Raw genomic sequence first — 14,633 nt, 5'->3', positions numbered from 1 at the left:
TGGGGGGGGGGAGGGTGGTAAAGGGAGGAACTTCTGGTGGAAAAAAGGTCAGGAGTTAGCGGGTGGGACTTCCAGTTGCAATGTGGCAACCAGGAGGCAGGGCAGCCAGCAAGAGGCAGGGCTACCCATGTGGTCTTCACAGTTCATCAGAACGCATTAAGCAGCCATCCAGGCAAAATCTGCCCACCAATTGCCGTGAATCTTGATGCAACACAGACCTACCACCCTAGCTTGCCACAGGTAAAAAAGGGAATCATGGTAGCTAATGTCCTGCTTCTATGAAATGTCAATATATGCTCAAGAGAGTCCAGGTAAAGGGCCAGGCAGAGGGAAGACTACTGAGAAAGGCAAAAACCCTTACAAGTCCATACTAATCTGACCAGGGGGTAAAACATGGTGATTGGTTTGACCCTGAATGCAAGGGCAAGACCCTCTAACCAGGAACCTCTGGCTTTGATTCCAGAAGGAGAATTGGCACAGCCCAGTCAAAGTTCCCAGAGTTGGCTGTAGCCACCACCCAATGTCTTCAAAAAAGGTTTAAAAAGCACCCTGACATATTTGGGGGGGATGGGAGGGGGACAGGAGGGAAATCAGCAAAGCCCAGGAGCATGGAAAACACCCGTAGCAGAACATAGCTACAGCTAGATCATTCCTGCCCAGTGGCTGGCCAACCTCTTTTTGAACAGCCACAGCAATGGAGAGTCCACAACCTCCCTACGCAACATATATGAAAGAAAGTGAACGTTTAAAAAGCTAAAGCTAAGAGAGACTGGTCTTTTATGATCATGTAAGCCCCGTTTAATATTCTCTCTCCTTCAGAAGGAATAAGTTTTCTGCATAAACAACAAGGAAAAAAAGGGTGAAACAGAACTAGAAGCAAACCAAAGAAGTCAGTGCAAGTTTAATGAAGCACTAGTTAGTCCAAAAAACCCCATACACTCGGAACTTACCTTTTAGAGACAAAGTAATGTTTGGCAACTTGTACGACTATTGACAAGGTACTTTTGGAGAGATGAAGTGCAGCGATAGGAGTACAGGGTGGAGGATAGGGCTGGGGAACAAGCCGGAAGAGAAAGCCATTTTTTGTCATGGCCTAATACCCGAAACCTCTGGAAGGTCTCAGATGCATGGCGTTTGTTCAAACATACTCTTATCTATACAAGGTATTATAACCTTAAAAGCCTTCCTTCAGACAAAAAGTATTAATGGATTATTGTAATTTAAGTGGTACTAATTAAAAAAAAAAAATCTTCCATGCTATTCAACACTTTACTCTTGGTACCTATATTCTTATCTATACTATACTATAACCTGTACCCCTTGGTAGCTATACCTTTCACTAATCTTCAGGTCATTACCTTTTCAACTGAGACTTCAAATTTTAGTGTAGAAGAAAAAGTTCTTTGAAAATAAAATCTACTAAAATCAAAGTGGCTTATTTTGGAAAGCAGCAGCAGTTTCCATCTAGCATACAAGATCTGTCTAATGCAAATATCCTGATTTTTTTTTTCTTCTTTATACTCAAGGACTCAAAAAGACTTAAAGCTGTCACCCTTACACTTCAAAAAAAAGAGTGTTCAGAAGCATAACATGAAGGATAAAACTTCTCATAATAGTGGAAAGAGGAAACATATCAAGCTCTTCCTTCCAGCAAAAATATTTTTTTCTGATTTAAGTTTAGTTGTGGGATGAGTCCAAGACCAAGTGCCAGCTCAAGTGCCTAGGTAGCCTTACATTTTTAGCACATCAAGTCATCACACAACTTTGAGATTAAATACAGTACATTATAAATGGCTGTTTAAGAAAACACCCTATATTCAAATCTCATCCAAGAGAAAATAAATGTACTACTATTCGTTTCTCTACACAATGAGTTCCATAATGCTAATAAACAGCAACTGAAATAATTAAGTACTAAATAACGATGTGAGAATAAAGATATGAGAATGAAGTTATTCAAGCAAATTGGCCCTGTTTGTAAAGAACTTTAAAAAGTAAGGTGAGGAGGCAGTGTGCATTTAAGAACTGAATGAGACTAGAAATAAGGAGGCCTAGGTACCAATGAGTTTTCCCTAATAAGCTTCTGTGTGACAATGGAGCAGTTTAATTTTTCTGTCCCAAGGAATTTCTCCATTTGTAGAAATAAGGCAAAATAACATTATTCATATCTAAGAGCTTAATCATTACAGAATTGCTCACAAAAATATTGCATTTGGTAGCGTTTTCTATTGAGTCAGCATCTTATACCTAAAACGGGTTGGCAGTGTTTTTGGGCAGGGCAAAATGCCAAAACACCTGCAACTTAGACTTGTAAGATGCTGGTGTGTCAGAAGCAGGCAGCAGGGCAGGCCTGATTCTTGTTGTGGCAGCGCAGCCTCAGACCCTTCCCCACCATCCTCCCCCACACACACATGCACCTTCCACCCGCAGTGAACCAGGCTAGGGCTCTGCAGACCACAGTGCCGCTGCTTACAGCCTCCCTGCTGCCTGCCACAGAGCTCAAGCTGCTCACAGCAGGCAGTGAGGAGGCCGGAAGCAACTGCACCAAGATCCACAGAGCCCCAGACCAGCTTGCTGCCAGCAGCAGGCGCACACGTGTCTCAAGTTGGATGGCAGGGAAGGGGTCCGGGCTACACTGCCACAGCAAGGATCAGGTCCCTTGCAGCTCCCCTGTCTGCCCCGAGGTGCTTGTGCCAAGCAAAATGCCTGTGTGTGCCATGCTTGGGCACATGTGCTAGGGTTGCCTACTCCAACCTAAAGCAAAGCTAGACTTTGAGTGCGGTTGAGAATCCTACATGTCATACTTTGCACTGTATAGTTATCTTTTCTCAAGATAGATTTCATCCAATCTTAGTGATGAGTTCATAAAACATGTCATACATATTGGGCTGTATTAACAATGGTGGTAAGTGTGCAAGCATCAATCAGAATATTTTTGGAGAAAGTCTAATGTTAAGGGCTGAGCCCCAAGATATACATGTTCAAAATGCACCCTTCTGCTTGGAGGTGCCTACCTGGCCAAGGCAGGGGCAGGTACTCCTCGCGCTCGTATTGGTGGCTTTCCACGAACAACTGGAACTTCTGCATTTTCTGAGCCACCATTTAAGTACGTTAACTCTTGCAGCTGTGCCTGTCTGATTTCATCATTGTAGTCCTAGACAGAAGGGGGAAGAAAGCTAAATCAACCACTTCAGGAAAATATTACTGAAAAGCATCATTTCCATTTTTATACCGTTCTAGATGAACTTCTTGCTGAAAACCTGCTGGAAACAGTACATAAATATTTCAACACGGGGACTCCATTTCAATTTCAATCTTGTTAAGATCTGTATATCAAATGTAATATTTCTCTTATGTTTTTGTTCAAATCCTATTTTCTTCTCCAGGACTGACCATTACCTAACTGATTTTTCATTTAATTAACAAAAGAAAAACAATCCACCAAAAATCCTACTAGTATTTAAAAATATTATATGCCTCTTAATTTCAAATGAGCATCTGAGTTCTGTTTATGTAATGAAGTCCCATTGAAATGTGGCAATAGTCCTATTGCTTCAGTCAGCAGTTAAGCTGCAGTCTAAGGCATTGTATTAATGGAGATCAATCCTTCACGAAGAAAGGACAGATAAAATGACCCAAGCCAACAGATTATTTTCTTTCTTGAAATCAGAGTTTGTTTATCAATTCTTACAAGAGAATACAAACTCAGACATACTAGAGATATTCACATTCCTACAAAAAGTTGTTCAAGAAAGCCACAGAGTTTATAAATGCCATCTAAAAAAAACAGCGTTTAGAGTAGTTCTCAAACAGGGAGGTTTTCAGATGCTGAGTTATCCTCCAAATCCAGTACATAAGGTGGCAATAAAATGGAGGCTATAAAGCTAATGAGGAATCCTAACAACTGCATTTCTTCCTTTTTTGTTTTGTTTTTAGATCCCCGCCCCCTCCCACTTGCTATTGGTCAGCCAAGAAATGTAGTTTCAGGGTAAAAACCAGAAAGATTTTATTTAGGATAGACAAATTCAAAGTGGTCTAGTTTATCTTTTCCAATTTCAACTAGTAAATCCAGCATGGATCATTTCCTTTTTTATTACTTCTGGACAACACATTTATTTGCTCTCTTCTGGTCCCCTGCCACCAATCTCCCCCCACAAGTGTAAATACAATACTATATCCATTTTATGAACAGGAGATAGATGACTGTGGTTTGGATTGCATTAGCATGTGCCAGTTTTCTGAGAAGAGGGGAAGATCTCTGTAAATGCAGCATGTGGTAACCCATTTGAAATTCTGATTGCACCCACGTCTGTTGAAATTTGCTCCCATCATACCCAAATTTGACTACCGATCCCTGTTGGAAGAAAATACTATCATCATTTGGTTGTCACCTAATCAGAAGATTACATGTGTATTTCTTTCAGAAGCCACATTTGGAGATGGAAGGATTTGAGATCCTTTCCCTTTGGCTCTCTGAACGGACAAGTACAAGCTTTGTCTGAGAGGAGGAGGATGATAATATTTCTGGCACTGTTACAGGGGAAAGCCGTGTGTCAATTCTTTGATCCCTTTGGGAGCTAAGTATATAAGATCTAACTAAACAGATGATTGCATTAGAAACCCTTTTAGTAAACAGATACTAGAGAGTGCTGCATAAATATAACCTTGGAACGATAGTGAAGAACGGGTCTTGGAATAAGTCTCAGTTGATTTCCTTTAAAATAAATGGAAGTACTGTCAAGCAGGGAATTTATTTAGCGGACTCTAAACATTCAGTCTCATGGGAATAAGGCCTTAAGGGTTATTCCTTGGAAGACTTCAGTAAGAAACAAGACAGTAATAAAACCTTAAGAGGAGGCAGAACGCACTAGAAAACCTGTGTTCTGAAAGAAGCTTAAAGGCTAGGTACAGCTGCTACACAATTCGGAGCAAAGGATCAGAAATTGAACCGAACCCATAACTGTACAGAAGTCTGCAGCACAAAGACCAGACTAAAAATGGTGGAATCTGGTCTAAGATCGTGCTAGACTGATGTGCACTCATATATATTCAAAGTAGGTTAGTCCAGTGTATTGAACTTCTGTACCAGATCCCCCTTCAAATAAGTTAGGTTGCTATCATCTGCTCTCCCAGGCTCCTTCAGCTCAAAAAGACAAGACATGCTCAAAGATTCCTGGTTGCTTTGCATAAGCAGAATAGTCGGTTACAACCCTGTGCTTAAAATCATTTATCAGAGATCATGTCAACTTTAAAATGTTACTTTCACTTCTCGTTTTACCAGCTCTTCAAGAGTTTTGTATTTAAAGTTACCTTGCCTGCCAGAATACCTTCCTCTAACAAAGAGTAACAAGATAAGGTTACGCTTTGCTCTTTCCCCTTAGTTCATGCACTAAATTACCGATCGATCGTCTCTCTGGACTATATTTTTGTTAAACCAATTTTGGAATGAATCTTTTGCATTTAAGACTGACCTCATCTCTTGGAATATCTAATGTGTTTATTGAAGAAACTATATTCCCAAGAGCTATTTAGCTTCCGAATGAAAGATTCAAAGGGTTATTTGGACACTTATAATAGGAAAATAATTTGGAATCAAAACAGTTTAATACTGTCTTCGTTAGATTGGATATTGATTTTTCTCTACACAGATTTTTTTGCATTCAACTAACACGTTCTTTCACCTCTAATATCTTTAACTAAAGTGAATGACAGCTGATTTGCTGTATAAGACTATCGGTTACAGATAAGCAAATCAAAACTGCAGAACAAGATGGAATTACTCCGTAACTTTCTTTTTAATACATGGTGGTATGGGGCAGAGGGTATGTTATAAGGCATTTCAGTTCAGGACACGTGGTAGTGCTGTCCTACCAACACCACACTACTAGAATTTCCAGAACTTAGGAAAAAAATCTAACGGATACCATATCCCAGGGGCCGGCAATCCCTGGCACATGTTCTGAGCATGGTACACGAGGCCATTTTGCTTGGCACGCCACTACCAGCCCTGGCTCTGGGTAGCTGCTGCCAACCATGGAGCCCGGGCAGCTCCCAGCAGGTGGCTGGGAACTGCAGGCCCTGCTGCAAGCATCCCAGGCTGCGTGGTTGGCAGCAGCTACCCAGAGCCAGGGCTGGGTGCAGCAGGCAGGCTGCAAATAGCTGTGCTGGGCTCTGGCATCAGCTCTGTACCAGCACATGGGCCACTCGTATGATCAGGGGACAGCAGGGCAGGCCCTACGAGGAGAGGCTACGGGACCTGAACCTGTTCAACCTCCAAGAGAAGGCTGAGGGGGGATCTTGTGGCCTGTTACAAACTAGTCAGGGGGGATCAGCAGGCATTGGGGGAGTCACTGTTCCCCCATTCACTGCCAAGAGTGACCAGGAATAACGGTCACAAGCTGGCAGAGGGCAGGTTTAGGCTAGATATCAGGAAGCGCTACTTCACGGTCAGGGGCTCGGATCTGGAACCAATTTCCAAGAGAGGTGGTCCTGGCTCCTACCCTGGGGGGTTTTTAAGAGGAGGTTGGATGAACATCTTGCTGGGGTTGTTTGACCCCAGTATTATATCCTGCCATGGCAGGGGATCGGACTACATGATCTACTCAGGTCCCTTCCGACCCTAGAAACTATGAAACTATGAAACGTGCAGGCGTGCCTTGGAGCAGGTGGTAGGGGAGGGACCTGAGGCAGCGCAACTGTCTCTCCACCCCCGCCTGCACAGAGCTGACGGCAGGGTCCCAGAGCCTGGCACAGCTGTTTGTGGCCAGCCTGGGCTCTGGGCAGCTGCAGCAAGCAGGCTGAAAACAGCTGCGCCAGGCTCCATGACTCTGGCATTAGCCCCGTGCTGGCAGCAACTGCGCACGCACCTCAGAGCAGACAGCAGGAGGGCTGCGCTGCCTTGGGGCCAGGCCCTATCCCCACTGTCTGCTCCAAGGTGCGCACAGAGTCACCGCCAGCATGGAGCTAATGCCAGAGCTGTGGAGCCTGGCGCAGCTGTTTGCAGCTTGCTCACTGCTTGCTGCAGCTGCCCAGAGTCCAAACTGGCTACAAACAGCTGCACTGGGAGCCAGGGAGACACTGAATTTGCACTGCCTTGGGGCAGGGGAGGGGCCTAAGGCATGCCTGTACATGCTGGTACCGAGTGGATGCCAGAGCCCCGCGCAGCTGTTTGCAGCGGCCCAGAGCCCAGGCTGGCTGCAAGTAGCTGCTCGGCGCTCTGGAGCCCAGTCATCAGCTCTGCGCCCGCAGCAGGGGAGAGGCTGGGGTTATGCTGCCTCAGGCCCCCCGCACCATCTGGTCCGAGGCACATGTGCAGCTGTCTACAGACTCCCAGCTGCAGCCAGCCCCAGCTCTGGGTAGCTGCTTTCAACTACAGAGCCCGGGCTGCTTGTAGCAGGGCTTGCAGCTGAGCCGGCCTGATTCCCACCTGCTCCAAGCCCAGCACTGGCCCAGCCCTGCTACTGGGATGAGGCTGGCGCTGGCGCTGCCCCTTGCCAGGAGCGCCGCACCTTTGCGGGCTTAGCTGTGTGGGGTGGATGGGCGGTTGGGCTGATGGGCAGGCTCCAGGTCAGGGCCTCAACTGACTGTGCTGCAGCCTGGGGGCTGACTCCACAGGGACGCACAGGGGCTCTGGCAGCCCCAGGGCGTTGCTGGGTTGGACTTTGTACAGTGGCCCAGCAGCCTGGCTCTGTGCACCCATGTATCTGGTTCTGTACGTTTGTCTGCCTCTGGTTCTGTGCATCTATGCGCATGTGTCTGGTTCCGGATGTGTGCAGGCATCTGTTCTGGTTCTCTATGTTTGTGCATATGTAGTTCTGCATGCATGTGTGCACTTCTCCGTACGCGTGAGCCTGGTTCTTCCCCTTTCCCTCCCTGACTGCAGCTTTCCTAAAAAAAAAAACAAAAACAAAAAAAAAACAAAAAAAAGGAAGTACACATAGGCAACATTTATTATTAGATATACTAATATGCAGTGTGTCCTGCTATGTACTGGCCCTTCATCCCCCATTTTGTTTTTCTGGCATACCACCACTCTGGCACCTTCCAAAATAGACACTGTGGTTTTTTCGGCACTCCGGCCAAAAAACATTGCCTACCCCTGCCATATCCCAAATTGTTACCCACTGGTATCATGACACAGACCTACAAAAGAGGAATCCCTTAACAGACTGGAGGACAGTGCTGGCCTAGAGGGGCCAGCAATTACAACCTATTACATTCAATATGGGCAAAGAGAGAAGACCGAAATCAGTAACACGCAGGCTTAGTACTTCAAAAAAGGCTAAAATTTCCTTAAAACTAAAGAAAATAAAGGAAAACTGGAAGGAAAAATTTAGATAGAAAAAATGAAGGGAAATTTGACATTTAGTTGACTTCATTAGATTTCCAGTGGACCAGGCAGGCTGGGCTTTTAGTGGAAGTTATCCTCTTTACCAAATAATGCCTGTATAATAAAGTGAAAGACCCAATAGCAAGTGACAAAACATTACATATGTAGTAGTCATAATTCAGTAGCTATGAAGTATAGAAAACTGGTAAGGGAAGGGATGCAAAATACAGGGTGGGGGAAAAATCTATTACTGTTGGGTCATTACACATGAATAGTTCTAACAATCTATTGTGAATATAATGCAAAGGTAATACAGGATACAATTAAGTACTGAAAGATAGGAATGTGGTTATGATCATTCAGCTTTTGTATGCAAAATGGATAATGGGGGGTTGATTATACTCAATATTTGGTTAATAAGAGTATCTGCATAGATGAAAATAGCTTTAAGTAGTGTGCCACTGTATTATACAACATTGCTAAAAATATTATTAGTATAGAAGTATTATTAAGCACTGAAAAGCATATTTTACAAACCCTGCAGTCCCAAAACACTGACTGCCCTCGTCCTTCTGCTTTATCTGTGGCAGGTTAGCGTGCTACGCGTTGTAGCTGTGCAACAGGGTTGATTGTGCATTTTTAGTAACAGGTTAGATAAGGATTTGTATCAGATGCTCTAGATACGAGTAATCATGCGTCAAGCAGGGGACTGGACTAGATGACTGCTGAAGGTCCGTTGAAGCCCTACTTTTCTATGATTCTTTATGTAAAATGGATTAAAGATCTGAAAAAGTATCTGCCAATAAGGAATTATTAAATGGGAGCAATTCTAATCATGTTGTAGGAGTGGCTTGACAAGTCAACATTTTCATTTAAAATACAGAAGTAAATATGAAACCACCGTAGGCAGAATTTGCAAATAAACACAAAGATCAGCAGACAGCTAAAAAACGATGCACACTGGGCAATCTCAGAGCAGTCTAGATTGCTTAATAAACTGGGCTCAAACAATTTTTAACTACAGACATGCAAGAAACATAGATCATAACTAGAGAACAGTAAAAAAATCCCAACTAATTCATAAAAGGGAAGTGGTGAAGAGGCTATGAAAAGTGTTTTTTTAAATCTCTATGAATTGCCTAAAGTGAGATATTAAGAACTAATATCCAGTATTTAAATAGAATGTAAAAAAAACGGAGAGGTGCAGAAGCTGCAGAAGTACCTTAGGGGCTGAAGAAAATGTACTCTAGTAAGAATTTTGAAGAGCTCAATCTGCTTGGTTTATGAGGAAAAAAAAAAGACCAAGAGGAATCTTGATTACTGGATTCTCTCTCCTGGAAAAAAATATCAGGTGCTAAAATGATTCTTTAACCTAGTGGAGAGAAGGTATAAAAAGAATCACTTTCTGGTTGCTATGTAGATTAAGTTTAAGAGTTAGGCATATATTTTTAACTTTTGATTGCAATTAACTATTCAAACCCATTAGTAAGGCAGCTAGAGAGTTCTTTGTTGTCTTGGTGTCTTCAAATCATGATTGGATGTCTCTGTCACTTTAATCAATTTAGGGGCCTATAGAAGCCAAAAATCAACCTAGATGAACTTGAAAGCTGTACTCACCCCTAAATTCTATTAATCTAACCACTATTTTGAGAGATTCTATGATTGTTTTTAGAGAATTTCTCCTGGAAAGCAGCCAAGTAATGTTGGCAACCTTGTGCCTAAAGAAAATTCTATACTCTTTTTTTAAAAGGTGAACCTAAAAGGGAGGAAAAAGTTACCCATCTTAGTTTGCTTTAATGATGAATCCTCACTGCACCCATTCATGGTTCTTTAAGAGGCTTGAAGTTTGCTTAACACACAAGTTTTTGATTGATCACAGCACTGACAGATGAATGAGCCCCATGTCTCATGCTTCCAATGTCAGAGCCTTTATAAACCAACAAATTAGAAGATAGCCTGCGTTAACACCATTGCAGCACTACCTCTTCAAAAATTTAGCCATTTTTTGAAAGTGCAAAAAACAAGGTAAGATAGATGAGAATCTTATCCAATATCTTCTTAGAGCACCATTAGAGATGCAGCATGTTTAATCCTTTAAAAAGTACCATCTGCCCAAAATTCTCAGTCCTGTAGAAAAACTGTCACTGATGACTCAATGACACACACACTGCTGGCTGTCCAAATGTACACTTGGAATTTTCTGAGCAACAGGATATTTTTCAGCCAGTGTTGCTTAAAGCTACCCAGTGACTCATCTGCCCAATGCAGGCAAGGAAGTATGATCAGGTGGGCTGAGTACACTGCAATATTGACTTACTAAAAAAGGGTGGGAGCAAAGGGTAAAAAAAAAAAAAGGTGGCAAAAGAATGGTCTTAGAGCAAAAAAGCAATAACATTTGGAAGGGACAGAAAACATGATGAGCGAGGCTAATCTCTGTCGCTTTAAGTCAGCAGGAAAAGGTTGAGGTCTTGATTGCAGCCACATATGGTCTATTTGGAGAGATGTTTGAAACTGGGAAGAAACTAGGTGGTCTAATTAGTTCTTCAATAAATGGATCTCTGATGACTTGGGAAGAGGAGAAGAAAGAGGGAAACTGAGTCTGAAGTAATTGGCTATAGCACAAAACCAAAAGGTAGCAGCTATCTATGCTAGAATAAGTAGCGAAGGAATTTTAGAACCAATGCAAAATAAAAGTATTAGCAGCTTCTAGTCCTGCCCTGCAAACTTAGTGTCAGCAGCCGTAGTTTTAAGAAACTATTTGCTTTGAGTTTTGGGCAAAGAATCAAGCTTACAGACTATATACCACAATCAGATAGTACAAATGCTATGTACTATTTTCTTGAATGATAATTTAAATTTGCTGAGACAGAAGGCAGGGCAGAGTGGCACTGAAGAGATTAACTAATTTAGCCTAACATATCACCCTGCTCTACCTTCTTCCTGACTTTGGACTAGACTAACATGGCTTACTCTGTTTGCTAAGAAAGAGACACTAGGCTTGGTACAAAGTAAATTATAAGGCTAGGGACAGAAATTACATAAACTGGTATAATGGATCAGAAACTAGTTCAAATTTGTAATGCAAAAGAAGTTCAGTGCACATAAACCACTTTCAAAATAGCCAAAACCAGTTTAAGATAAACCTGGATGGATGTAGCCTCAGACTTAATTAGATTACATTGGTTTATTCATTTCAGTTCCAGATCCCCTCCAGATTCAAGCTGACTCAGTGTCCTGGCATCCAAAGGTGTTCTGCATCTCCCCTACGATTCCCCACCTCCCTAGCCGTTCATGGGGGTGGGGGCAGGCTAGCCTTGGCCCAAGCTCCAGGTCATCAGGGGGCCATGCTCTAGTTCCCTCCACCACTGCACTCTTCTGGCCTGGACCATTGCAGGCAGGTGGCTAAATTTCCAGAATCAAAAGTGAATCTGTTCACTTGCTTATCAGTTTAATCTACACAGTTTAGACTAACCTATGAAGATTGAACCAATTCAGCCTCAGGCTTTTTGACTTTCTGTATGGACGCCAATTGGGTAACTGGCTGCCACTGCAAAACACAACTTTACCGGAACTTGGGTATAAGATAGCCTCTGTATTGCCACGCACAATCACCACGCAGCTTTGAAAAACAATTTAGGCCAAAGTGGTTTCTTGGGTGCCTCCAGCTGAACCTTGCAGCACCCAAGCATTACACTCTTTGCTCCAGACTGTAATTCAGTTTGCCTAGAGCAGGAACTTAAGGAACTCTATACAGTCAGTAAAGAGGGTTCAGAAGTATCAAAATGCAATTCAGGTTTGGGAATGTAGGCATCACTCTACACAGAAATGAGGGAGTGGTAAGTGTAATTCAAAATGTTGTGGCTGTTAGTACAGGCCCAATCTGAACAGCCTTAGAGCCTAGGCAGGAACTCTAAGGTCACATTTAAAATACTTGAGATTAATCTGAATCCTAGCTTCTGCATCCTCTCATAGACTCCTTTTGAAAAGCAAGAGAACTCGCTATACATTTCACAAAATGTTATTAGCATTTCAGGTCAGCATAAATCAGGGTTCAGCCCCCTAACCTTTTGTGCTCCAATTATAAAAAGTGTTAACAAGATGATGCTTCCAAGGATGAGAGTTATTCTTGTTCCCAAACTTCAGCTCTCCAGGCTCAGCATGATAGCAAGAGTCACTGAAGGGGTGAGAAGCAAATACATCTTATCCGTGACGGTGCTGTTAATCACAGAACGTTTTCTCCACTCAGTTTAATTAAAGCTCTTGCCTCAGAGTTGAATGTCACACATGACCTTTCTTCTCCAGTGAATGCTTCTTCTCGCAAGTCTCCTGGTGACAGAATCTAGTAGTTCTTGTTCATTCGATTTTGTTTGACTAATCTAATCTATCGCTATCATCTTCCTGAAAGATTAATTCTTCAGTACCCATTCAAATTCAAGGACCAATTGAAAGTGTTTATCAACTAAGTTCAATTATGCTCTCCTTTCCAGCTAATTTAGTGTCATCCAGAATGTCTCATAAGTAAGGCCTACTCAAGGATATGGAGGACTTTGATGCCAACGTTTACAACGCCAGGCAGTGGTGCTCAGTGTGGCCTGGATTCGGCCCCTGTATAAGGCTATGCTATCTGGCCCACAAGGCTCCCCCATGGGTTCAGAAATCTGGCAGCACTGCTCCCTCACTGCCAACATTTCAAGACCTGTGGGGAGTCCTGCAGGCTGGATGACCACTCCAGGAGCTGGATCTGGTCTGTGAACCAGGGGTCTAATATACCCGATATAGGGGCTTATGTAGAGAAAAAGCTATCAAGGACGTCCGCTTAGACTTGAACTCTCTTTACCACAGTTGATCAGTGACAAGTTGTTAGAGGCATGCTGACTACTTTCTTTCTGGAATACCTTGCACAGCTGCTTTCCTGGACAGCGCAAACTCATTGCCTGCAAAATAATTCAGAATTCTTTCCCATTTGTCCAAGATTTTATATACATTAAGTACTCTGTTTAGAAGGCAGACATCTTACATGTGCCCACAAATAAATTCAGGTGATTTAAGTATGTCTTCTACGTTAAGATGAGGGACCATGCGTATACTCAAGTCCATGCGAGTTCACTTTAAAGCTACCATGGATTTCCTTACCTCTTTTTTTAGCATCTAAAATGTGAGTCTAGATGCAGAGTCTAATATGCTGGAAATCAGCTAGTGTTTAAAGGTTTCCTCTCTCCTTAACCTGAACATTACACGCAGAAATGCATTGATACAACAAGGAGTCTCACATTTGTCTACTGGAATTTATTTAGTGCTTCATACAGCCAATGGCATTTAAATTCTACGTCACAATGGGGGGTGGGGAGAAGAGTGGAAATCAGATGCTCAGACACCTGAAGCTATGGATCCAGTACTGAGCTGCACCCATTCAAGAGACAAGCTTACACTTGTGTTCATATAGGACTTCCATGGAAATAAGCCATCACATACATCCTTCCAGAGCCACGCACCACTATTTCCCTCCTCTAGATGTTAAATATATCAAACCTGGGTCTAGGTGCATGTATTCTGAAATGATTAGTCTGTAAGGTAGAGCTGCTCTTTGAGCTCTGGAAGAGACTACTACTGTTCTTTGCTGACTGACCTGAATTACCATTTTCTGGCTTCATAAATATTAACCATACCATCCACCCAAAGCCAATTATGGCCAAAGTATGCATAGCAGCACATTAGATAAAAACCTTGACTCTATAACATGGTGGCAGTTCAGTTGTGTAAAATGAAGTGTGTGACCCTTAGGGAACTCTAACACAATTTTCCAGATAAACACAGTTGGAGTAGCATTTTCAAACAGTAACATCACAGAATGAGAGAGGGGAAAAAAAATACATAGTTTGATCAAATATTATTGATGAACAATATCAAGACTGAGCAAGAGTTCTTTGCTGGACTTGTACTAAAAACACAGCCAAAGATATGTAACAGAAGTATGCAAGGAAGCTTCAACGCCTCCTAGTGCTAAAGAATACACTATATAAGTTTCAAGGCCTCAACTTGAAACAACCACCAAGAGTAAGGATGCTTTATAGCCTCTACTTCAAAGGCAGCTCTAATGCAAGATTTCAGTGTTTTTCTGCAGCAACTGAGATCATTACAACATAAAACACTGATTTCCTATGGCAACTAAAGCACATCTGCCAAACTTAAGTTCAGCTTGGGGAACTCCCCTCTTGCCAGCACGGAGACAGAAAAGGATCTTGGAGTCGTCATTGACTCCACGATGAACATGGGCCGGCAGTGTGGGGAGGCAGTCAAGAAGGCC

General features: G+C 42.7%; 1 protein-coding gene across 1 annotated transcript in view; it reads right to left on the bottom strand.

Moving 5' to 3' along the window:
* The window catches only part of KHDRBS3 (KH RNA binding domain containing, signal transduction associated 3), a 185,746-nt gene that overhangs the window by 72,382 nt on the left and 98,731 nt on the right, over window positions 1–14,633 (bottom strand). Inside the window, exon 5 of the mRNA XM_019553080.1 lies at window positions 3,015–3,154. Coding sequence (XP_019408625.1) covers window positions 3,015–3,154 — 140 coding nt within the window. The remainder of the gene's footprint in view (window positions 1–3,014; window positions 3,155–14,633) is intronic.

The sequence above is a fragment of the Crocodylus porosus genome, unplaced genomic scaffold (assembly GCF_001723895.1).
Source record: "Crocodylus porosus isolate Cpor-Errol unplaced genomic scaffold, CroPor_comp1, whole genome shotgun sequence".
Lineage (NCBI taxonomy): Eukaryota > Metazoa > Chordata > Crocodylia > Crocodylidae > Crocodylus > Crocodylus porosus.
The sequence above is the reverse complement of the archived record's forward strand: the minus strand, read 5'-3'. Positions and strand labels throughout refer to the sequence as shown.